This window comes from Cervus canadensis, chromosome 6 (assembly GCF_019320065.1).
Source record: "Cervus canadensis isolate Bull #8, Minnesota chromosome 6, ASM1932006v1, whole genome shotgun sequence".
Classification (NCBI taxonomy): domain Eukaryota; kingdom Metazoa; phylum Chordata; class Mammalia; order Artiodactyla; family Cervidae; genus Cervus; species Cervus canadensis.
The window spans coordinates 24,456,537-24,481,900 of record NC_057391.1 but is presented as its reverse complement, the minus strand read 5'-3'; the positions used below and the strand labels follow the sequence as shown (position 1 = coordinate 24,481,900).

The following is a 25,364-nucleotide window of genomic DNA, read 5'->3' as shown; positions in this document are numbered from 1 at the left end:
GGAGTAAGCATCTTTTAATTTCATGGCTGCAGTCACCATCTGCACTGATTTTGGAGCCCAGAAAAGTAAAGTCTGCCACTGTTTCCCCATCTATTTGCCATGAAGTGATGGGACCAGATGCTATGATCTTAGTTTTCTGAATGCTGAGCTTTAAGCCAACTTTTTCACTCTCCTCTTTCACTTTCATCAAGAGGCTCTTTAGTTCTTCTTCACTTTCTGCCATAAGCGTGGTGTCATCTGCATATCTGAGGTTATTGATATTTCTCCCAGCAATCTTGATTCCAGCTGTGTTTCATCCAGCCCAGTGTTTCTCATGATGTACTCTGCATATAAGTTAAATAAGCAGGGTGACAATATACAGCCTTGACGTACTCCTTTTCCTATTTGGAACCAGTCTGTTGTTCCATGTCCAGTTCTAACTGTTGCTTCCTGACCTGCACACAGGTTTCTCAAGAGGCAGGTCAGATGGTCTGGTATTTCCATCTCTTTCAGAATTTTCCAGTTTGTTGTGATCCACACAGTCAAAGGCTTTGGCATAGTCAATAAAGCAGAAATAGATGTTTTTCTGGAACTCTCTTGCTTTTTCAATGATCCAGCTATTGTTGGCAATTTGATATCTGGTTCCTCTCCCTTTTCTAAAACCAGCTTGAAGTTCTGGAAGTTCACAATTCATGTATTGTTGAAGCCTGGCTTGGAGAATTTTGAGCATTACTTTACTAGCATGTGAGATGAGTGCAATTGTGTGGTAGTTTGAGCATTCTTTGGCATTGCCACTTACTTCTTTATATTCATAGTGGACACATCTCCCAGGTCTTATTAGTTTTATTATTTCTCAGCATACATTCTCTTCATAGCCAAACCCTCTCCAGAAAAGCCACTCAATAAACAATCAGTGAAAATGTGTGTTTTAGCAGATCATTATTATATCTTAAATTCTGATAGTGATCTGCCAGAAATTTCAGAGGGAGTGTGAGTAAATTTATTTCCAATCTAATTTCTTTGTTTTTTTCACCAATTAGAGGGAAAACCTAGTGGGATTTAAGACCTCAGACAAAAGAAGGTAGCGAAAGGAGCAATACTACTGCAAATACTTCCTTCTTTAGGACAAAAACCCTCAGAAGGACTATAGAAAATGCCATTAATCTTTCACTTCTCTTTACATAGAATGTATCGGTTGACCAGCTTCCTCATGGCCATTTTTACTTCCTTGTTTCGCAGTGTGTAGATGATGGGATTAAGCAAAGGGAATATCACAGTATGGAACACAGACACCACTTTATCTGGGGAAAAAGAGTCAAATGGGCGAGCGTAAATGTAGATGGATGGCCCAAACATCAGTACCACAATGGTGATGTGGGAGTAGCACGTGGACATGGCCCGACTGGTACTCTCACCTGAACCTGAGTGTTTCTTGAGCATCACCAGGAGGAAGGCATAGGACATGAGAAGAGCAATGAAACACACCACCGAGATCAGACCACTGCTGAAGATCATCACTAACTCCTCTGGGAAGGTGTTGGCACAGGCAATCCGGACAACCTGTGTGATGTCACAGAAGTAACTGTCTAACTCATTAGGCCCACAGAAGGGAAGTCGAACAATGAGAGCCACCTGTATTGTGGAGTGAATGAAGCCCCCCATCCAGGAGAAAGCCACCAGAATACAGCAGAGACGTCGATTCATGATGGTAGCATAGTGGAGGGGGCGGCAGATAGCAGCATAGCGGTCAAAGGCCATCACCGTGAGCAGGAACATCTCTGAGGCCCCAACAAAGTGCAAGAAGAAGAGCTGAGCAATGCACCCACCAAAGGAAATGACCTTCCTTTCCACAAAGAAGTCTACAAGCATTTTAGGGGCTGTGATAGAAGAGTACCAGATGTCAAGGAAGGCTAGATTAGCCAACAGAAAATACATGGGTGAAGTCAGATGTGGGTCAAGCCTGATGGTGCAAATAATAAGAACATTTACTGGAAGAATGAACAAGTAGAAGGACAGAAATATAACAAATAGGACTAGTTGCACCTCCCGAGCCTGGGATAGGCCAGTGAGAACAAATTCTGTCACCCTGGTGTAATTTGCAGTTTCCATTTCTTCACTTTTTTTTCATAAAATGGCTATGAAAAATAAAGAAATTGTTATTACTCCAGATAGCATTTAACTGGAGTTACATCAACACTTTAAAAATCATCAGATCTGGTCTGCCATTAAGAGATTGTACTAGCATAAGTCTGGTTGCCTGGTTCTATATTGTGTAAAGATAAAGAAAGAATAAGTGATGATCCGAAAATTAGAAACATTGAAACCATACGAAATACGTCATATATCTGACACCAAAATCTCAACTTCTTAGTGTTATTTCTTTTTTTTATGAAACTCAGAAATGTACTAATCCTTCCCCTAAACATCTACTATAGTAAGTAATATGTACAGCTGCTTCCAAGTTTAGCCAAATTTTAGACTCGTAATAAAAGATACAGCCTATTCTTTCTAGATTTTTGTGGTTGTTGTTGCTGTTAACGGTGATGTGAAATCTGATTGATTTGGAAACTTGGGCTTGTAGTGTAATATTGGGTGTGCTGATCTGATGGTATTTTATTTATAAACCATCAAAGAGATGCCAGGGCTTCAAGTTTAGTGAATGGATATCTTTTTCCTTTAACCAAAACTTAGAGAACTTAACCCTTGGTTATATGTAAACAACCACAAAATACAACAACAAAGGGCCCTATATGAAAATTCTTTATGTGAATTACTCCATTGGCCATGCATTTTACCCCCTGTTTCAGGTGGGTAGGAAGAAGATGTAGTAATTAAGAAATGGGTATGTTTGCCACCCAAGGTGGCATTTCAAAGTGGCAGTGGGAATAAGATTATTGATAAAATGTTTCTTAAGGCCTAATGTTGAACCTGTTTCTATTGGATCTAACAAAACCACTGAATAAAACTAAGATAATCATTTACTTTACCAAATATGCTTCCTCTTTTAAGTAATGTAAAAACTGCCACACCCAAGTAACAATTTCTTGTGAACAAAAACCAATGTTAAAGAGTTGCTTCTGTTCTACCAATGTGCTGTTTTATAGTATTGCCTTTCCTCAGGAAGTACATGTACACAAAAGTTAGGGTTCTAGAAAACCAAATAGATACCACAGTGTCCGTGCACTAAAGCTCGTGTATAATATTGACCAAAGAAATCCAATGTTTCCACTGTGGAACCTACAGCCTCAACTTGTGCATAATTATAACAAACACATACTTCCAAATCTGTTATAAAAGCATTTTATTATAATGAAGGGATGATTCATTACAAGTTAACACCTCCCTTCCTCCATCCCCTCAAAAAACAGTGTTTGCAAGGAATTTGACACAAAAGGCAGAAAAACAAAAGCACCAAGGAAGGTCAGTGGAATTATTTAGTATTTAGTAAAGGGGAAATATTCGGACATTCATGAATAGCCCAGTATGGGTCCTCAATGAGTTAATTAACATGTTAAGTGAGATAGGAACATTTACAATTCAGTTTAGAAATATCTTAATCAAAAGAAAGATAGATGATGCTGTCAGTTTTCAATCCTCAACTTTCTTAAAAGCATGGTTATTCAGAATGACGTATTTCCTAGGATTTTTGAAAACCACAGTTTTACTGTTCTCACGTGGAGAAGGTGCCACATAGCCTCCATACTAAAAGCAGAAAAAGTAAATAATTGTAAATTCACAGCATACTATTCATTTACACTCATGGATAAGTCAGCTGTGAGTTTCCAACAATCAAAAGTGTCCCTATCAAAAGCATCTAGAACCTTATGATTACTTAGTGTACTTGGCTATTTTGCTAGTATGGTACGCCATTTTCAAACATGTGGAATGATTATTTGCTCTTAATAAAATAACTGCCTTCTTGTTACTAAAAGTAAATGAATATCTCAATGCAGTAAATACTATTACAAGACACTAAGTATTTTTAATTTTCAAGGGGACACTGATATGATAATTCTGATTATTATAGTCACATAGGTCACACTTTCCTTCTCTGTCATACTCTGTACCTATCCCATCAAAAAGAAGAGAAAATGGCACTAATCTAGAAAGAAAGAATCTGGGTGAATGTGTGTTGATGTACTGGAAAGGCAAGCATACTTCAGGTGTTATGAAATAGGAAGGATTATTTTACCAAAAAATAATGTTAAAGAGATTTATTTTTGTACCTCAGTGTCTGATATATGACATAAAATTAGAAACTAATAATATACACCTCATGAAGATAACTTACCTGACTTATTCCTCAGGAAAAAAAAGAGTACAAAGCATTTCATCCTTCCTCCCTCCTTGGTGAATGCCTATCTCCTCTACTACTTAGAACCAGCAAGTTACCAAACGCCCTACTCCCCAAGCCAGCACTCAGCTACTACTCATAAAACACATACACAAATGCAACACTCTATCAAGGACAAACCAACATATATATACCCTACGTGAACATGGCCATGGCCTAAATATTATAAAACCCACAACAATTCTGACCCTGGCCTGTATTTGTGATTTGTGCTGTATGCTCAGTCAGTACTGTTGTGCCCAACTTTGTGACCCTATGTAACCTGCCAGACTCCTCTGTCCATGGGATTCTCCAGGCAAGAATACTGGAGTGGGTTGTCATGCCCTCCTCCAGGGGATCATCCCAACTCAGGGATCAAACCCATGTCTGCTGCGTCTCCTGCATTACAAGTGGATTCTTTACCTCCTGAGCCATCAGGGAAGCCCACATTTGTGATTTAATGTGTATCAAAGCAAAACTTCACACATGACATTGAAAGCTCTGTCTCAAAATGTGTAACTTCCCTGTCATTTCTATAAAATGTTCACTTGTTTACCCAACAAATATTTAGGGAATATTGACTACTTGTTAACAAATGAGAAGACAACAGTGAACAAAGGAGACTTTCTGCCTCATTGAGCTTCCATTTTAGAAATATATACAGATAATAAATTAGTAAACAAACTGAGTAAATGAAAGAAATATAAATAATTAAAATAAATATCACCATTGATAAAAGAAGTAAATAAAAGGGGAATTATGGTTAAATAAATGATGGTGGCATGTGGTAATGTGTAGTGGTGGCTTTCTTTAGGAAAGATTATCTGAATTGGTGGCATTTCAATTAAATTTGAAATTCAGGAGAAAAGCATTTTAAGAATAGAGAACAACACATATAAAAAATGTGGCAAGGAAGAGTTTCTATGGACTCTAGATCTGTGACTGATTGAAGTACAAACAGAATAAAGAGACTAGACAAAGATCAAGCATTTGAGCCCTTGTTAAGGAACTGGATTTGAGCAGCTTCCAATACACTTTAGAGTAAAATCTAGAGAATGGCTGATTGCTATGTGAGTATATTGAAGTGGAATTACATGCAGGAAAAACGTTGCGGTTTAATCTTTAAGTTTAATCTTCAACAGCTATTTAGAGAAATGAATTGCCTGTTTAGAAAATATTTAGGGTAGGCAATTGGCAGGATTTAATGTTGAATTGTATGTTATTGCCACACCACCAAAGTCAGCTGGAATGTGAGCACCATAATGACAAACTTTTTTTTTAATGTATCTTATATCTTTTATGTCTGAAATGAGGTTCATCTAGCGCATTCCAGGTTCTTAATAAAAGTTGACTGTCTGCCAAAAATGCTTAGAAGTGTGTGTCACACTCTAAAAAATCTTGGGATTGTGCCAATAAAATCCAGAACAAGGAATTATGTTTGTGGGGAATTCTTGGGGGGAAATTCTTGGGGTGATCCATGGAGATTGAGTCAGGACATTTCTTTCTAAAGCCACCATTTAAGAGGGGTTAATGATTTCAAGCCAAGAAGTTCTTACTCAGAGCAGTTGGTCAAGAAGGTTTTACTTCATTCTGCATTCACCCACCTATACCTCCTAAGCTTCTGGATGCAAGCCTGCTTTTTTTGGGGGGTGGGGGGGGCTTTTTTAAAAGATAAATGTTTGCTACATTAAGGTGTCCTACATGATGACTTGCTATACATATATGCAGTGAAATGATAACTACTGTCAGCTATTGAATACATAATCACTTCCACATAGTTACCATTTTTTCCTATGATGGGAGCACCTGAAATCTATTATGTTAGCAAATTTCCAGTATCCCAATGTAGCATTATTAACTATAATCATCTTGTACTTTGGATCTCTAGACTTATGTATTCATTCTACATAACTGCAACTTTGTACATTTTGACCAGTATCTCCCTATTTCCCCCACCTCCCTACCTCTGATAACTACCATACTATTTTTAAATGGATAAAGAGATTATCATTCTGTATATACATCTATACACATATTATTCAGTGTTAAAAAAAGGAGATCTGTCATTTGCAAAAAAAAAAAAAAAAAAAAGGATGAAACTGGAGGATGTTATGCTAAGGAACACAAGCCAGACAAAGACAGAAAAAAATATTGCATAATCTTATCCGTAGAATCTTCAACAAGTCTGCTCCTCCTTTAGCAGTATCTTGTGAATTTCCATCCTGTGTTTACTCCGCAGGGACGAAGTATCTAGAGGATGACTTTGGAGATACCTGGGGGTACAGACGCCCTCCCTATAAGTGGGTGAACTGTGAACTCTCCTCAAGGGAACAAATGGTTTGGGGAAAAACAGTAATCTGTCAAGAATCTCCTTGTTACTGACAATACAATTTTCATTCAAGTACCTAGCCAAGCTCTCTATAGCCACATGGAGAATAGCTGTCTTGTCAATTTAAGTAACTTAGGGAGGCTTTCACATAGATCTTGAAATAGCAAAAGATTAAATGACTCAAGTTACACTCATACTAGAGGCTTAAAAGAAATTAGCTATCATCTACAACCATTGTCCATTCTCTTTGCTTAGATGAGGATATGAAGAAAGTAATATCTCTGAGATCCAAAGTCACCTATCCTAGCCCGTCTTGATAACCAAAAACCAAGAACTCACAACTGAAAGAAATGCTTTCAGAATGTACTTCAATAGCATTGAGTAGAAGGATTAGACTATCACTGAGATTTGGGTGAAAATGGAAGAGAAGGAAAGGTTATATTGATGAGAAGGAAGGAATCTGTAAAATAAAGAGGAAGTTATTATCCTGTATTTCTTCTGCAGATGAAAATAGCCCATCTTTATGGCTTACATTGCCACCAGTGGAATGTTCATTTAAAGGAAACAAAACAATTTTAGAAAAGAAAACTATTTATAAAATTTCAAGTTATGATTAATTGAAAACCATTTTATAGACAAAAAAGGTACTTTAAAGCCTCTCAAACTTGCTGATTAGGGGAATATGGTACAGGTTGTGGAGCAGAGCTTTCACTTCACTGAGCCATGGGCAAGAAGAGCAAAGAAAACACAAAAATGGAAACTAAGGGTTGGGGAGGGCATGAAGGTAAGTACAGCAGGAAGGTACTAGATATTTAGAAACTTTAAAGATATAGGATGTTTATTTTTAGAGAGTATTCCACCTGAGTAAGATCTGTGTTAGAGCACAACATTCAAAAAATACATTTTTTATAACAATGGAATGAGGAATCAAGTCATTATTTAAAGGCTTTTATCTTTATGACTCTTCTAATGCTGCATTCAAGCTCAATATTTTTTAAAAAAAATTCTCCAAACTCTTCACTAAGAATCACATTTTATAAAGTGCAGGATCTTTTTTTTAATTGGAGGAAAATTGCTTTACAATGTTGTGTTGGTTTTTGCCATAACCTAGAGCCTCTTATACGGAAGTGTAGGGTCTTAACTGGCACACACTCCAGTTTGAAAAGCAGCTCTAAAGAGCGCTGAGCAAGAACTGAGAGATTTGGATTCTCATTAGAGCTCAGCCACCAAAATCTGTGTGACGGTGGAAAGGTCATCGACCTCCTGCTACGTCAGTTTCTTCCTAACAACATAATGGATTTTAACACTAGGATTTTAAGAAATCTTCTAGCTCTATAATCCTAAGATTCTATGAAAATAAAAGTAGATTGAAATCCAGAAAGATAAAGACCATTACAGTATACTAACACATATATATGGGATTTAGAAAGATGGTAATGATAACCCTATATGCAAAACAGAAAAAGAGACACAGATGTACAGAACAGACTTTTGCACTCTGCGGGAGAAGGCGAGGGTGGGATGTTTTGAGAGAACAGCATCGAAACATGTATATTATCTAGGGTGAAACAGATCACCAGCCCAGGCTGGATGCATGAGACAAGTGCTCGGGCCTGGTGGGCTGGGAAGACCCAGAGGGATCGGGTAGAGAGGGAGGTGGGAGGGGGGATCGGGATGGGGAATACATGTAAATCCATGGCTGATTCATGTCAATGTATGACAAAAACCACTACAATATTGTAAAGTAATTAGCCTCCAACTAATAAAAATAAATGAAAAAAAATACAAATTTCCCCTGCAAAAATAAAAATTAAATAAAAACATACTTACATTAAAAAAAAAAAAAAAAAGTAGATTGAAAGTAAAGGTCCCAGAAAAGTTAATTAACGACTTTTTGTGGTTGGCACTTTGGAGGGAGAGTAATGTAATCTTTCTGATTATATCCACATATAAAAGAAATTTCAGTTGATTTCTCCTATTCCCCAGATATCAAGCTCAATGATCTTCTTCTATAAGATAGTGAAGAGGTAGTATATGAAAAATTTTCCCGGTATAGATGGGTATGTGGAGACCAAGTTCCCTGAGTCTCATAATTAAACCAGTAGCAGAAAATACCAAGATGTACTTGTCTGGATTTCCTATATACTCTGTTGCTCACAGTAAACTAAGGGAGAAGAAAGCCTTAGAATCAGAGAAGGGCTGATCTCAATATGAGTGTTTTGAAGATTATTTGCTGCTTGAGCATTTCTCGTATAATAGGCTTAGATACAGAGCAACAGTGCCCTGGTTTGAAACACAGCTGACCACTTACTAGCTCCTGTGATCCTGAAGGACTCACTTCACTCAGCCTGAAATGCCCAATGGCGCAATGGAGATAATAATCATATCTTGCTCATAGGTATTATTGTAGGGATTAATGAGCTAATGCATACAAAACTCAGAAAAATGTCAGGAAAATAGCTCACACTTTCTTAAATTATTATCATTATTGCTGTCGCTGTCATTGTTATATTTCCCTAGCAAAATAGCAAGTTCAGTAGAGAAACTATCATCCTAATATATGATTCCCAGAGTATTATCCTTAACATTTGTTTATACTTCTCTATTCTGCTACTATCCTTGGGCCTGGAAGACTAAGATCAAGTCTAGGAAATAGCTTGGAAAGGAGGACAAGAACAGCTGATTTCTAGATGCTGCCATCTCCTCCTGTTTTCCCCAGACTACAGTCCTATGTGACTGTTGATACATCACTACTATTAAATCTACCAGCTATTCTCAGAAGGCCTTCTTTCCAAAACACCTGGAAGTTTGCATGAATAATTTTTAACAAGCGCCATAGAAATTTGGGCTCCTATAGCAGTACTCTGTTCACATCTCCAATAACAATTTATCCATTGCATTGTAATTTTCAACTTGCATTTTGGCCAGAGTAGAACAGAAACTCTGATCCTCTTGAGGTCATGAAGCACGTCTCATTTATACATCTCTCTAGTGCTTTAGATTACTCCTAGCACACTAAGGTCTTTAATAAATGTTGATTAAATAAATAAATGAATGATTAAATCAATTTTAAGTGAATACATCAATGACTTATTAAGAAAAATTGTCAAATACTTCCAAATCTAATTGTTTATTAACTCATTTGGTATTTTTTTATTCTGCTTCATGATTCCTGGCTTTGTTTCCTGGAGTCTTCTTTTGAGATTAAGAATCTCAAAAGAATTCACCTCTGAGAATCTTCTCTGAGAGTAAGAATGGTTGATCCTGTAGGTAGGAGATGACCAAAGTGTCTTCTCAGTCCCCTGCTGAGCCTTTAGTTATGGAGATCAAGCAAAAGGCATTGTTTGTCCAAGTCCATGCTTAAGATCTGGTCTATATGACCACCATGTTTTCCCTAAGATATTTCCTTACTTGAGACTTTCTGCTTCTTACCACTGTTCTCTGAGTATTTTACTCAATCATCCGCATTATTATATTCACCCCAGTGTCTCAAAAATATAGTGGTTTATGTAATTATTCTAGCACCATTTTTCTACCTACCAATCAGAGGTGCCAGTCTTGGTGTAGTCAGGAACTACAGATGGGGGAGAAGGTGCCTCTTTCCCCATCCACATCAGAAAGTTTTGTCTTCTATATTTTGGTGTGTGTCAGTTCCTTCCCTGATCTAACAATGAGCTAACTATCACTGCAGGTTGTGACTAAGAAAACTGATTCTCAGGAGGCCAGGGCCAGCCAGCTAGGAATCAAAGCCCTGAGGGAATAATTTAAAAGTTGATGTGTATTTCACCCAAAGAGCATGGAAACACAACTTCTTCTGAATTGCCCACATCAAGTAAGGATAGCTAAGGATTAGCGGTGGAAAATGTTGTGATGTGTGATATGCCTTCTAGAGTATGACATTCATTTCTAATTTTACTATCCTATAGAACTATATCACTTAGAGATACTGGATCATTAGGAAAACAGGGACCTGTCCATTGTTAATACTGCATAATTTGCTTGAACAGTTTATCCATGTTTGCACTGAGGGCCTTAAGTGATAAGTCTATAACATTTCTAACTTTATTCAATGTCTTCGATATGTGTTTAGTATTAATCTATCCAATACTCCTTGTCAGCCACTGTACTAGGCGCCAGGTATACAAGGATAACAAGAGAGAAACTGCCCTCATTTCTCTAAATAAGTTGATTACGAATCCTTAAATACTTGTATCACTCACCCAGAAATGTTCTATGATAAATAACATTAGGTTCTATCTCAATTTTATTCCATCAGCCTGATCGCTATCTCATCTTTCTCAGAAAATTTTTTCCCCAAATTATCTTCATATTATAATCTCAATAACCATACTTGATGTTTCTATAGTGAGGATGACAGAATTATGTTTTAATTTTAAAAAAATACATCCTCACTGATCTGGGGATTCTTCCACAAACTGTTGAAGATTTAAATTGGAGATGAAAAGACACAGAGAGGGCTTAAAATATAATTTGTTCTGAATGCCCTCAAAGGACAAACAGAACAAACATGTATTTTTAGAGAGGTTAAACACAGAAATTTTCAAAAACTTTGTTTTAAATAGTTGAAAAACACTTCACTTTCTTCCAAATTGTTAGTAAAGGTACATGAAGATACACAAATAATAAAAGTGTCAGATTACCTATAAATTCTGACAAAAATAAATGATCACAAAAATAGTAGGAAAAAAAATACTTCTTTCCATCTTTTTGGTTTTTTTTTTTTAGAAGACTTCCTAACTCCATTTCATTAGGCAAGTTAATATCTCTTAGAACTTAATTTTTCATATCTGGGAGCTAGAGATGTTAAGAACATATACAATTGTTATGAAGTAAATTTGAAAAGCCATATGTCACAAGTCCAGCACAGAGTCTGGTGCATATAAGAGGCATAAATTGTAACCATGAAAATGAAAAAACAAAAGAAATATTGAAAGTGTCAATAAGACTAATAGATAATGTATTCCAAATTAAAGTGAGAATAAACACTGATTAACAAGAAAGCACTGCCAAATTGACTGTCTTAAAAATCTACCTAAATTTTAGCATGTGTCATGCCCTAGGACTGCTTCATGAAATAGAGACCAATTGAAGAATTCATGGCAGTTGTCCCAGACCAGAAAACCTGAGGCATCATCCTCTTTCCCTTCCAAATGTTCTTTGAAGGAAAAACAATCATAGTAACATAATTCCAGTGACAAACTAGGAAAAGTTAGAGGTAGATCATATCTAGTCTGTACAGGTATAGTGCCATAAGTGGAAGTTGAGGGAGGAAGGATTGCGACAGTAAGGCATGCTGGAAGACTTATCTTTCTTGTGTCAGATTTGCTTAGTAATGAGTTCAGCAGTTAAGGTAAGAGAAAGACAGATCAATAACAAAGTAGGAGTGCACAAATTTAAATCATGTCAGTCCCTGGAAACTGGACTAGTTGCTCAAATTTGTTCTTCAGGTATATTTTTGAGAAGACTATAGAGACATCCAAGCAAGACATAGAGTCTAAATACTTAAGTCCTTGTTTGAGATTGAATTAGAATAAAAATAAGTAGTATGAGATTAATAGAAAAGCAATTAGCAACAATGGAAAAGAAAAGTGTGAAAGTTTAAACAAAAGCCAATACATGTAGAAAAATGCTCTAAACATTTTTTTTTATTAAAAAGAAAGCTTTAGGCTTACATCATTATACAAATAATTTAATTCCCACTTTTACAAACAGTATCTTTTATGTTATTGCTTTGGCTAAATATTCATACAAAGTTTGACTGACAAACATGAGAGTAGATATCCATTTTCATTTCTAATTATATTTGCAGACTAAAATTTGCAATATTTTAGCCAACTTTAGCATGAAAATTAATAAACAAAATGTATGCCTAATTTAAAAAGCACAAAGAACTTATATGACTAAATGACAATTTCTGCTGGAATACATAAATAATATGAATAAATAGAGATAACATAGTCTTGAATAGACAAAAGTAATACTGAAAAGTAATAATTTTTCTTAATATATAAACTTAGTACAGAGCATATTGAACATATTTTGGGGATACTAAAAGAATTATTCCAAATTTCAAATCTGAAAAGAAACATACTAAAAAATCAAGATATTTTGTAATGCCAAAAATAAACTATAATGTGGCATTGTCATCAAAGTAGAAAAAACTATTAAAGGAATAAATACAGTAACCTATCTGAGAAATAATAAAATTCAGTAGTCAGCACAATAGATTTTGGCCTTGAATTAACTTGGAGATGACAAATTAATAAGTTGTGTTGAAACAACTTGCTGACCCCTTGTGAAAAAGTATAATTAGATTTTGTGCCTTATGTGTCCACTCTCAGTCGCTTTAGTCTTGTCCAACTCTGGGACCCTATAGATTGTAGCCCACCAGGTTTCTCTGTCCATGGAATTCTCCAGGCAAGAATAATGGAGTAGGCTGCCATGCCCTTCTCCAGGTAATCTTCCCCACCCAGGGATAGAACCTGAGGCTCCTGCATTGCAGGCAGATTCTTTACTGCTGAGTCACAGGGGAAGCCCTTCATGCCTTATACCTACATAAATTTAAAAAGAGTTATATTTTATTAAGTTAAAGAAGCACTTTAAAACATTAAACAAAAGACAAACTCAAAATTTTTAAAACTGTGTTGAGAAAATCCAAACATTTCAGGTGGGCTAAAGCTTAAGCAGACATACCATACCTACATACACTGAGGTTTAGCTTATGCTCCTAATTTTATTAGGCTTCCCTGGTGGCTCAGCTGTAAAAGAATCTGCCTGCAAAGTTGGAGACGCAGGAGACTGAGGGTTCAATTCCTGGGTCAGGAAAATCCCCTGGAGTAGGAAATGGCAACCCACTTCAGTATTCTTGCCTGGAAAATTCCAAGGAGAGAGGAGAGTGGCCACCTACAGTCTGTGGGGTTGCAAAGAGCTGGACACAACTGTGCATGAACACACACGTAATTTAATTATTCAAGAACATAAAATCTAATTGGAAGGAAGGTGACAACTTACAGCATTACTCTTTTGCTGTCCTGATCACCAAATTCTGATATTTGTGTGTGGAGGAGTTTTACCCCTACACATTCAACACACAAGGCTCTGAAAACCAGCTGAGTGTCCCTAGAATTTAATTCAGTTCAGACACTATTTACCCTGAGAAGGCATATCCCACAGGTTAAGGATTTTGTCTTAACAGGGCTGATCTTCCCACACACACACAGCTCAGATGTCAATTGAGTGTAACTTGTGCTTCTGACCAACCAGCAATAAATTAAAGGTTCCCATGGCCCCTTCCCTGGTTTCAGTTAATTTGCTGGAGTGACTCACAGTACTCAAAAAAACTGACTTTACTGACACTGGTTTATGGTTTTTTTGTAAAAGTTATAACTTAGGAGCAACCAGATGGAAGAGATAGATAGGGGGAAAGGGAGCAAGTTTTCATGCCCTCACCGGAGAGCCCCTCTTCCAGCACCGCTGCATGTTCACCAACCTATAAGCTCTCTGAACCTAATCCTTTTGGGCTTTTATGGAGGCTTCATTACATAGTCATGATTTACTAAATAATTGACCATTGTTGATTGAGTCAGCCTCCAGACCTCTCCCCTATCCGAGCCCAAGGAGTGGGACATGAAAGTTCCATCCCTTCCATCATAAGGTTCTTCGTCCTGGCAATCAGCCCCATCCTGTCCATGGGTGCTTTCCAAAAGTCAAGTCATTAAATGTTATGTCATCATATTTCATTAGCATAACAAAAACATTTTATAGCTTTTCTTACCAGGAAATTCCAAGGGTTTTAGGAGCTCTGTGTCAGAAGTGAAGACAAAGACCAAATGTATATTTTTCATTATAAATCACAATTTCTCAACTAAAAGTGTAATTCCCCTTGGCTCCAGAACCCCTGATACTGACAATATAGTGCACCACTCGTAGTTTCACCCAAGATCTTAAATACTAAACTCTAAGTTTTATAAAATAGGGGCCCAGTTTCATTCCTTCGAATGTGGATTATCCAGGTTTTCCAGCACCATTTACTGAAGACACTATTCTTTTTTCATTGTATATTCTTGGTGCTTTTTCAAAAATCAGTTAATCATATATACACAGATTTGTTTCTGGGATTTCTGTTCTATTCCATTAATCTGTTTCTGTTTTTGTATCAATATCATATTGTTTTGATTACCATAGTTTTGTATGTAGTTTGCAATCAGGAAGTATGAGGCTGCCAGTTTCTTCTTTCTGGATTTTTTGACTATTTACTGTCTCTTAAGTTTCCAAAAGAATTTTAGACTTGTGTTTCTGATTTCTGTAAAAAAAAAAAAAAAAAAATACCACTGGAATTTTGATAAGGATTGTGTTGAATCTGTAGATTACTTTGGGTAATATGGACATCTTAACAATATGTTAAAGACATATTAGTTTTCTGATCTATGAATATGGGATTATTTTTCCACTTAATTGTATCTTCTTCAATATCTTTCACAAAGGTCTTACACTTTGCAGTGTACAGATCTTTCATGGTTAAATTTAATCCTAAATATTGTCAGGGACAGCCCATGGGGTTGCAAAGAGTCAGACATGACTTAGCGACTTAAACAATGACAAATTGTCAGAAGGGGGAATATTTCCCCCTTTACCCTTCTACCTGTCTTAAGTTTTTGTGGCTGGACTAATAATAAAATTGACACAAGACAGATTAACAGAAGAAAAAGAAACATTTTAATTCATGCACATGGAGGTCTCATAGACATGGGACCTAAAGAAGTGGCCAAGGCCAGCAGTCTTTATACTTTTTGAACAAAGAAACACATTCATCAGGAATTTGAGAGGGTAACAGGCAGGAAGGCCAGGGGTCTTCAAATGGAGAAAATGGACTGCAAGTGCCAGACACTTTTATCTCTCTTAAGCGGCAGGAGGAAACAAACTGGCTATATTTTTTTCCCTTCTCTATACAAATTTAAAAGGAGGTTTCTCTTCAAATGCTGTGTTGCCATGACACCTGGTTTCACCTGAAGCTAACTATTCTCAAACCTTGAGTTAACCAATACCTTTTTTCTTACGGAAACGTTTGTCTTAAGCTATGTTAATGTACCCCAGACTCTGTCTTCAATTTCTGCCAAATGGCTCGGAACCTACTTGACAAACCTGTATGTTATACTCAGATATTGTTCCCCTAATCTATGTAAACAAAACTATTTGTATGGTAATCTGCCCTTCTACAAGATTCAAATCAATCGTTTTATGGCCTGGGATGAATTATCCGGTGCCATTCTGAGTTTTAAGACATTCCTTTCTTTTCATTAACAGATTGCTAGTGACTATATACGGAGAAGGCAATGGCACCCCATCCAGTACTCTTGCCTGGAAAATCCCATGGACGGAGGAGCCTGGTAGGCTGCAGTCCATGGGGTCGGAGTCAGACATGACTGAGCGACTTCACTTTCACTTTTCACTTTCATGCACTAGAGAAGGAAATGGCAACCCACTCCAGTGTTCTTGCCTGGAGAATCCCAGGGACGGGGGAGCCTGGTGGGCTGCTGTCTATGGGGTCACACAGAGTTGAACATGACTGACGTGAGTTAGCAGCAGCAGCAGTGACTATATAACATACAGCTGAAGACTGGCAGGGGGTACTCTTTTGCCCCCTTCTGATGCCTATGTCAGAAGCTTTCTCTGTCTCCTTTATACTTTAATAAAATTTTATTACACAAAACTCTGAGCAATCCAGCCTCGTCTCTGGCCCCGGATTGAATTCGTCTCCTCCGGAGGCCAAGAATCCCGGCATCTTATTACTCAGCATCAATCTTTCAAATTAACAGGACAAAAAAAAAAAAAAAGTAGGCTCTGGGTGTTTAGTTAGTGAAGAACCTAAATTTAGTCTGGACTTGGGATAGTCAACTAAAGTAATAAGGTTTGTTTACACAGGTTTCTCACCCAGAGTCCCCATCTCTGGCAGTAAGGTTGTCCTACCTCCACATGGGAGGTTTACTGCCTGATTTTGGGAAACAAAGAAGGGTCAGAGAAAGGAAGGCAGGAAGGAAGGAAAAAAGGAAAAACAGCAGGGAAGAAAGAGGGAGAAAGAGAGGGATAAGGAAGGAAGTTCCTAGGAAGATGGACATTTTTTAGGAGAAATTGTCCAATTCCTCAGAGATAACTTTTACTTGTAACTCCATTCTAAACTATTGAATTATGTCTTAAGAGTATTGGATTTGAATTGAAGGGATCTAAAGTAGTAGCAGGAGGAGAAGGGGACGACAGAGGATGAGATGGCTGGATGGCATCACCTACTCGATGGGCATTAGTTTGAGTAAACTCCGGAGTTGGTGATGGACAGGGAGGCCTTGGCATGCTGCGATTCATGGGGTCACAAAGAGTTGGACACAACTGAGCGACTGAACTGAACTGAAAGTAGTTCAATGAGACAAGAGCGGAAGTGTTTACTCTTCCACTCTAGAAATAATCGAGGATAAGCCTAGCCAGTATGGAAAGGTTTAAGTTTAGCTCACCTAGAGGCAAAAAGATGAAATAGCCTCAAATTATTCCCCGTTAAAAGAGAAATATGACATAGTTGAATGTCAGAGACTATTCCTTAAAATTATTAAGGAGTTAAGGGCCTTGGAAGGTATCAACTAATCCTGATTTTGTAATTCTAACAAACTATGCCTTCTGCTTTTCCTTCAAGGAGACTTTGTGATTCCACACCCGATCCATGGCATTCTTTACATCCTTATTCCTCAGAGTGTAGATGAGTGGGTTTAGCATTGGGGTGATGGTTGTATAGAACACAGACACAGCCTTATCCAGTGGGAAAGTGGTGGAGGGACGGAGGTAAATGAAGATACAAGGGACAAAGAAGAAAGTTACTACAGTGAAGTGAGACGCACAGGTAGAGAGAGCCTTGCGCCGGCCCTCAGCAGACTGCTTCCGAAGACTAAATAGAATTACTGTGTAGGAGGCCAGAAGAATGAGGAAACACCCCAGGGAGATGAGACCACTGTTGGCAATCACCAACATGTTTACTAGGGTTGTGTCAGCGCAGGCAAGTTTTAGAACTGGGTGGACATCGCAAAAGTAGTGGTCAATGATCTGAGAGCTGCAGAAGGGTAACTGAAAGGTCAGGAGGGTCTGAACAAAGGAGTGAGCCAGGGCTCCCAGCCAGGACAGTGACGCCAGCACAGTGCAAGTGGTGGTACTCATGACGGTGGTATAACGGAGCGGCTGGCAGATGGCAGCATAACGGTCAACAGCCATGACAGTCAAAACAAAAATCTCAGCGCAACCGAAAAAGTGGAAGGTAAACATCTGAGTTACACAGCCCCAGTAGGAAATAATCTTTTCCTCAGAAACAAAGTCTGCAATCATCTTGGGTGCTGTGGCTGAGGAATAGGCGATGTCCACAAAGGACAAGTTACTGAGGAAGAAATACATGGGTGTGTGAAGCCGGGGATCAGAAAAAACCATAAGCAAAATGAGCAGGTTTCCCCCCAGGATCACCATGTAGAAGAGGAGGAATAGAGCAAAGAGTATCAGTTGCGTTCCAGGATCTTGGGAAAGTCCTAAAAATATAAACTCGGTAACATTGTTGACTACTTCCATGGAGATCCAGGCAGAATTGGTCCAGTGGCTCTGTTTCTCTGCAAAAATAAATGTTATAAACCATTGTAAGCAGGTAAAGCCTAACAGGAACAGCCTTATGAAAACATTTAAGTGATGTTAAATATAGCAGAGGAAAATATTTATATTTCTTGAGTATACTCTATGGATATTTTTTCATCATTAATTGTCTTACCACATTATTGACTCTCATTTGATTTGCTATTATGCTTAGACCTACAGTTCCTTTCTCCCAAATGTTTTCCTTCATAATCATCTTGTCCCTCTCTCTCCATCTCTCTCTCTCTCTGATCTCACACTGCCCACCCCCACATCAGAAATTCTAATCAGAAAACACTTTATGTATTAAATGGATAAATTAATTTTTGAGGCTAAAGATATAAGCAAGGAGTTAGCATTTTAGATTTGATGTCTAAAATTCCTAAATGAACCTTTTAATATAATATATACAGATCAACTTTAAAAGAATAACATTCTACTTAATCAAGGGAGAATGACTCAGTTTCTAGTTTCTAAATTAGGTTGGAAGTTTCAATGCAATTTAAAATTAAGTTATTTTTAGTGACTGAGAACAACATATACATTGACTCCCTAGCTCATCAACAACCTATGCTTATAAATTAATGTTGGAAGAGTTTGAGTCCTACTCTTTTTTTTTTTTTTTTCATTTATTTTCATTAGTTGGAGGCTAATTACTTTACAATATTGTAGTGGTTTTTGCCATCCATTGACATGAATCAGCGGAAAACTGGTCAACCACTTGTAAAAGAATGAAACTAGAACACTTTCTAACACCATACACAAAAATAAACTCAAAATGGATTAAAGATCTAAATGTAAGACCAGAGACTATAAAACTCCTAGAGGAGAACATAGGCAAAACACTCTCCGACATAAATCACAGCAGGATCCTCTATGACCCACCTCCCAGAATATTGGAAATAAAAGCAAAAATAAACAAATGGGACCTAATGAAACTTAAAAGCTTTTACACAACAAAGGAAACTATTAACAAGGTGAAAAGACAGCCTTCAGAATGGGAGAAAATAATAGCAAACGAAGCAACAAAGGATTAATCTCAAAAATATACAAGCAACTCCTGCAGCTCAATTCCAGAAAAATAAATGACCCAATCAAAAAACGGGCCAAAGAGTCCTAATCTTTGACCTGCATAAAGAAGTTCAGCTTCGCTTGCCAGTAAGGAATACATCAAACTATACAGAGAAATACTTTGTCTTATGTACTGGATAGAATACAATACAATCCAAAGTATTTTACGTAGGAAAATACTTTGTCCTATATGGTGGCTCAGATGGTAAAGAATCCGCCTACAGTGAAGGATACCTGGATTCAATTCCTGGGTCAGGAAGATCCCCTGGAGAAGGGAATGGCTACCCACTCCAGTATTCTCGCTTGAGGAATTCCATAGACAGAGGAGACCGGTGGGCTACAGTCTATGGGGTGAAAAGAGTCAGACACGACTGAATGACTAGCATACACATTTTGTGCTAAAGAGTTGAAAAATTTAAAAATTACTGAAACTTTTATCATCCTTAATACTTTTGCCTTGAAAAACCCCAGATAACTCTTTGTCCTTGCAATTATAGTTAAGAATGAGGAATAAAATTTCCCATACAGATAATGGTAGTATTTTATAATTGTATGAATTGTTTTACAAGTTACATACAGAAGTGCTTAAGGCATACAGAAAAAGTACTGGATGAAATAATCAGAGATGAATTCTTGAAAGAGATGAATCAAGAGACAAAATTTAAAGATCCTCAGATTGCTTTTATTTCTTTTACTGCTCTGATTGCTGTGGCCAAAACTCCCAAAACTATGTTGAATAGTAGTGGTGAGAGTGGGCACCCTTGTCTTGTTCCTGATTTTAGGGGAAATGCTTTCAATTTTTCACCATTGAAAATAATGTTTTCTGTGGGTTTGTCATATATAGCTTTTATTAAGTTGAGGTATGTTCCTTCTATTCCTGCTTTCATGTCAATGTATGGTAAAAACCACTACAATATTGTAAAGTAACTAGCCTCCAACTAATAAAAATAAATGAAAATAAAATAAAGAAAAAAATAATAAAGATCCTCAGAATGAAAATAGCTTCTCTGAATTATGCAAATGTTTTCTCTGAATCAAACCCCTTTTCTGCACGGATAGTGGAAAGAGCACTGCCCATAGCTGAGTGATTTGAGTACCTTCACCTACCGTTAACTTTGGGTAAATCTACTTACTTTCTCTGAATATTGGTTTTCTCATCTATAAAAGATGGATGATAAAGTTTTGGCCTCACAAAGCTGTTATAGAAATAAAATGAGATCATCTATATAACACTTTTGTATTTACGAAATGCTTTACTTTATAATTTGATTCTATGAAGTGAAATCTCTCTAGTAAGTAGAATTTGTAATTTGATCTAGTCAGTGATTATATAAAAGCTATATAGACAACTAAGAGACAATATTAAAATCCATATTTAATTTTATTCCTGAGACAAACCATAATCAGCTCATTTTCATTGTAGAAATACTATTAGTAATGGTAATTAAGTACTATTAAGCACTTTTCTATGTGCAGGATTGTAAGCTAAACAATTATCTTATTTTACTTCATTCTATCCTCACAATGTGTGTGTGCTCAGTTGTGTCCAACTCTATGTGACCCCATGAATTGTAACCCGCCAGGCTCCTCTGTCCATGGAATTTTCCAGGCAAGAATACTGGAGTGGATTGCCATGCTCTCCTCCAAGGGATCTTCCTGACCCAGGGATCGAGCCCAAGTCTCCCGCATTGCTGGTGTATTCTTAACCACTGAGCAGAAGGGGCTGATATTTGAATTGTTTTATTCTGATCCTAGAACCCACAAAATACACAAACTCTTAAATGAATGATGAAAGACAGAATGATAAATAGAAAGGTGATAGATAATTGATAATGATAGATTGATGAGTATAGATATAGATGGACAGATAGATGATAGATGATAAATAGATCAGAGAAAGATAAACATCTCATGAAAAAACAATTGCATTTAAAAAATAATTGCTCTCTTATGGTGTGAAGTCCTTTGATAGGAAGATGTGCTCTGTGTCCTTAAATCTTCAAATCCTCTATGACACTATAACAGGAAAGTCAACCTGTACTCAGTTACCACCAGCTGGTAAGATCATAAGGATTGAAAAATATGTAGATAATAAGAGAAAACACTTATGTTGTACTTGCTACGTGCCAGTTAAAACTCATATTTAATTTTCATAAAAATCTTATGAGATAGGCTATCATCATTATTCCCACTTTAGAGATGAGGAAACTGAAGAACAAAGAGAGGAAATAATTTGCCCAAGGTCATGGAGCTTGTGACTGGCATTACTACTTGGACCTAGGAAATTGGAACTCAATTTTTTAAACCAATATTCATGCTTCTGGGGCTGATGGCATCAAAATCACCATATCTTCTTTCTCATTGGAAATTCTTAAACCTTCTGCATAATCAAAATACTGTATCCCTTTTCTGCTAATCAGGAAGGGTTTATTTACTTTTTAATTATATGTAGTATTTGGAGAGAAAGACTACTAGTGAAACTGGCAAGATCATTGCAACATACACAGTTTCTGTTCTACTTTGCTCAAATTTAATTTACAATAAGAATGCAATAGCAAGTGATGTGGTGTTGATCATTAATCTGGATATCATTTTATTTGTCATGAACTGACAATCAAATAGAGGAGGTCCACTCAAAAATTTATAATCACAGTTCTCTGAGATAAGGGTAAAGATGTCCAGGAGAGTCAGGAACACATTTCTACACAAGGTTATCATTGAGTGGAATTTTGGAATGTGAATTAGAGCTAACCTGAAGATGACCCTGCAGGGTGTGAGCACAGAAAAGTGGACAAGGCAGGAAGTGAATAGTGAATAGAATATATGATATAAATATTGGATGTAAATCATCATAGCATCTTCTATGGGAAACATTAACAGGTTTGATGTGATTCAGCACAGAATCCATGGATGGAAATGTCAGGAAATGAGGATGAAAAGGAAGAGTTTGTCAAGTCATAAAAGAACCCTGTGAGTTAAGTTGAAGTGTTGGAATTTATTTTGGATGACTTGGGGGATTATAAATAAAGATTCTCAGGGTAAGAGGACAGCAGGAACAGACAGTGGTAAAGACCACTTGTTCAAAGAGGTCTGAAACCCAGTTTTTCTAGATTCAAATTCTACCTCTACTACAATTCTTGCTAGCACTATGACTTTAGGAAAATTACTTAGCTCCCTTTGCCTATTTTTTTCAAATGCAAAAGGTGGATAAGATTAATATATACCTCATAAGTATTGTAAAGATTACATATGTGTTCCATATAAAGCACTTATGTACATAGAACAGTGTTAAGTGAATATATGATTAGCATTACCTAGCATTACCTGTGACTGGAGGAAGGGAGGCCTATATAGCAGCCAACTTAGGACACTAACCTTCTTATCATGTCCATCTCCTAATTTCCATTTATATGTATTTCCAAACTTGTCAAAATCTTAGAAAATACATCTACTTCTGGCAACAAACCTTTCAAATACATTTTTAACTGAAATAAGAACAATGTGTTTCCAGTAGTCATGTATGGATGTGAGACTTGAACCATAAAGAAGGCTGAGTGCTGAAGAAAATTGATGTTTTTGAACTGTGGTGTTGGAGAAGACTCTTGACAGCAAGAAGATCAAACTGGTCAATCCTAAAGGAAACCAATCCTGAATATTCATTGGAAGGACTGATGCTGAAGCTGAAACGCCAATACTTTGGCTACCTGATACGAATAGCCAAATCATTAGAAAAGGCCCTGATGCTTGGAAAGATTGAAGTCAGGAGGAGAAAATGACAGAGAATAAAATGATTTGATGGCATCACCGACTCAATGGATGTGAGTTTGAACAAGCTCCGGGAGATGGTGAAGGACAGGGAAGCCTGGCGTGCTACAGTCCATGGGGTCGCAAAGAGTTGGACATTACTGAGCAACTGAACAAAAAAGAACAATGTAGTTTATGTCCCTGCAAGGCTTTCTTTAGGAGTCAAGCAAGGATACCCAAAGATGCTTATACAGCTGTTTTACTTTTCCTAAATAGTGACTATCTCAACGTTATTTTGAATCTAACTCAGTAGCCCATGAAATTAATCCAAGTCTAAAGCTCAAGAGCCTTTCTACTATCTTCGTTAGGGGAAAGAGCACAGAGATCGAAAAACTGGGCTTGACTCATAGCTCTGCTTCGTATAGGCTGTGTGATTTAAGATTTTCCTCACTTCTATTAACTTCAGTCCTCCTTTATGAGAGAATAATGCCACAAATGCTGAGGATCGTCAATTAACAGATACAGAAACAATGTGATCTGCAAATCTAAGTCAAGATCATTTTCGTGATGGAATTTCAGGAGCATCAGTATGAGACTGGTGCAAAGCCAACCCTTTCAGGAGCATTAGTATCAGACTAGGTCAAATTTGGCCTCTCCACAAAGATGCCAAAGAATATATACTAGGTATAGGTATAATGGAATCTATGCTGCTAAAGAAACAGCATTGCTACTATTCCACAGACCTACCTAAATTATTTCAATTACAACAAATAGCAAGATTGCAGCTCACTAAAATTTTCTGAGGGAAAAGGCTCAGCCTTAGTTTCTCCTGTGAGCAATCTGCAAATGACAGAGACCAGATATTCTGGATCTTTTTCCTAATATCAAGCTCCATCCCACAGCAAACTCTTTATACAATAGTGTCTAAACAAATAGAGTTGAAAAATCTGCAAATGAGTTAATGTAACACAATGTAGACTATACACATGTTTCTATATTTCACATAGCACAGATATTTATTTGTCCTTTCACTTAGTCTGGAGAAGGAAATGGCAACCCACTCCAGCACTATTGCCTGGAAAATCCCATGGACAGAGGAGCCTGATACACTACAGTCCATGGGGTCGCAAAGAGTCGGACACAACTGAGCGACTTCACTTCACTTTCACTTTTCACTCAGTAATTGCTCAATCTCAGATGGTAAAGAATCTGTCTGTAATTCAGGAGACCTGGGTTCAATTCCTGGGTCGGGAAGATCCCCTGGAGAAGGAAATGGCAATCCCTCCAGTATTCTTGCCTGGAGAATCCCATGGACAGAGGAGCCTGGCAGGCTACAGTCCATGGGGTCGCAAGAGTTGGCAACTAAACCATCACTTAGTAATTATTTACTGAGCATTTTTTCTGTGTCTGGTACTGTGTTGTGAACATAAAAAGATGAATAAAAACCTATTCTTGACATAAAACCATTCATTTTAGAGTAGTAACTTTAAAAGACTCTCTCAAAGCCTTATAGATTTATGTAATATCTGAAATCTAAATATAAAGATGGTGAAGGACAGGGAAGCCTGGAGTGCTGCAGTCCATGGGGTTGCAAAGAGTCAGACACGACTGTGTGACTGAACAACAACAGTAAGTAAAAAGAATATGAGAGATCGCTTGACTTGTTTTATTCCCATTCTTTAACCACTGGTGAAACAAATGAAATGCAGAGAGGAAACTGAATTATCGAGGTTCCACTGTTAATGGTAAAACTAGGACTAAAGTCCAATTGAATAATAGGATAGACACTTTAAACTGTAGCAAACTACTTCTTTAATTAACAGTATTACCAGAACAAAAATTGCAAAGCAGATGAAGAATTTAAGATTTCCCTTTATGCATGAATATTATTTATATCAATAACATTACCTCTGTCTCTTTCACCAGTTGTTAACCTGGCATTCCAGGTAAAAACTTACTCTGGCTGTCTTCCTGAGTGTGGTCCCACAACATGGATTTGGACAACCTGAGATCTTCTTGGATCAATAAAATTTTCTGAGATAGAAATGTGACGTATATCCAGAAATTCACACTAAAAAACAGATCTGTATAGTGATGCTTCTCTCATGTATGTGCCACGTTTCACAGAAAGGACTATGCTACAGCCGAAGATAAAGTCCTGAGTTTGATCATCTGTTTGTTTTTTTCCTTCTCTTTCTCTTTCTCTAACCTTCTCCCTAGGAAGTGGCAACCCACTCC

The 25,364-nt window shown here is 37.2% G+C and overlaps 2 protein-coding genes across 2 annotated transcripts; both read right to left on the bottom strand.

The window, feature by feature from the left end:
* Window positions 1–1,059: 1,059 nt before the first annotated feature.
* LOC122444058 (olfactory receptor 4M1) lies at window positions 1,060–2,184 on the bottom strand. The gene has a single exon (XM_043472855.1). It carries the CDS (start codon window positions 2,086–2,088, stop codon window positions 1,147–1,149), a length of 942 nt encoding a protein of 313 aa, XP_043328790.1. The 5' UTR covers window positions 2,089–2,184; the 3' UTR covers window positions 1,060–1,146.
* A 15,131-nt stretch (window positions 2,185–17,315) lies between these two features.
* On the bottom strand, window positions 17,316–18,254 carry LOC122442922 (olfactory receptor 4S2-like). Its single transcript, XM_043470580.1, has one exon. The coding sequence runs from the start codon at window positions 18,252–18,254 to the stop codon at window positions 17,316–17,318; it is 939 nt and encodes a 312-aa protein (XP_043326515.1).
* Window positions 18,255–25,364: the final 7,110 nt, after the last annotated feature.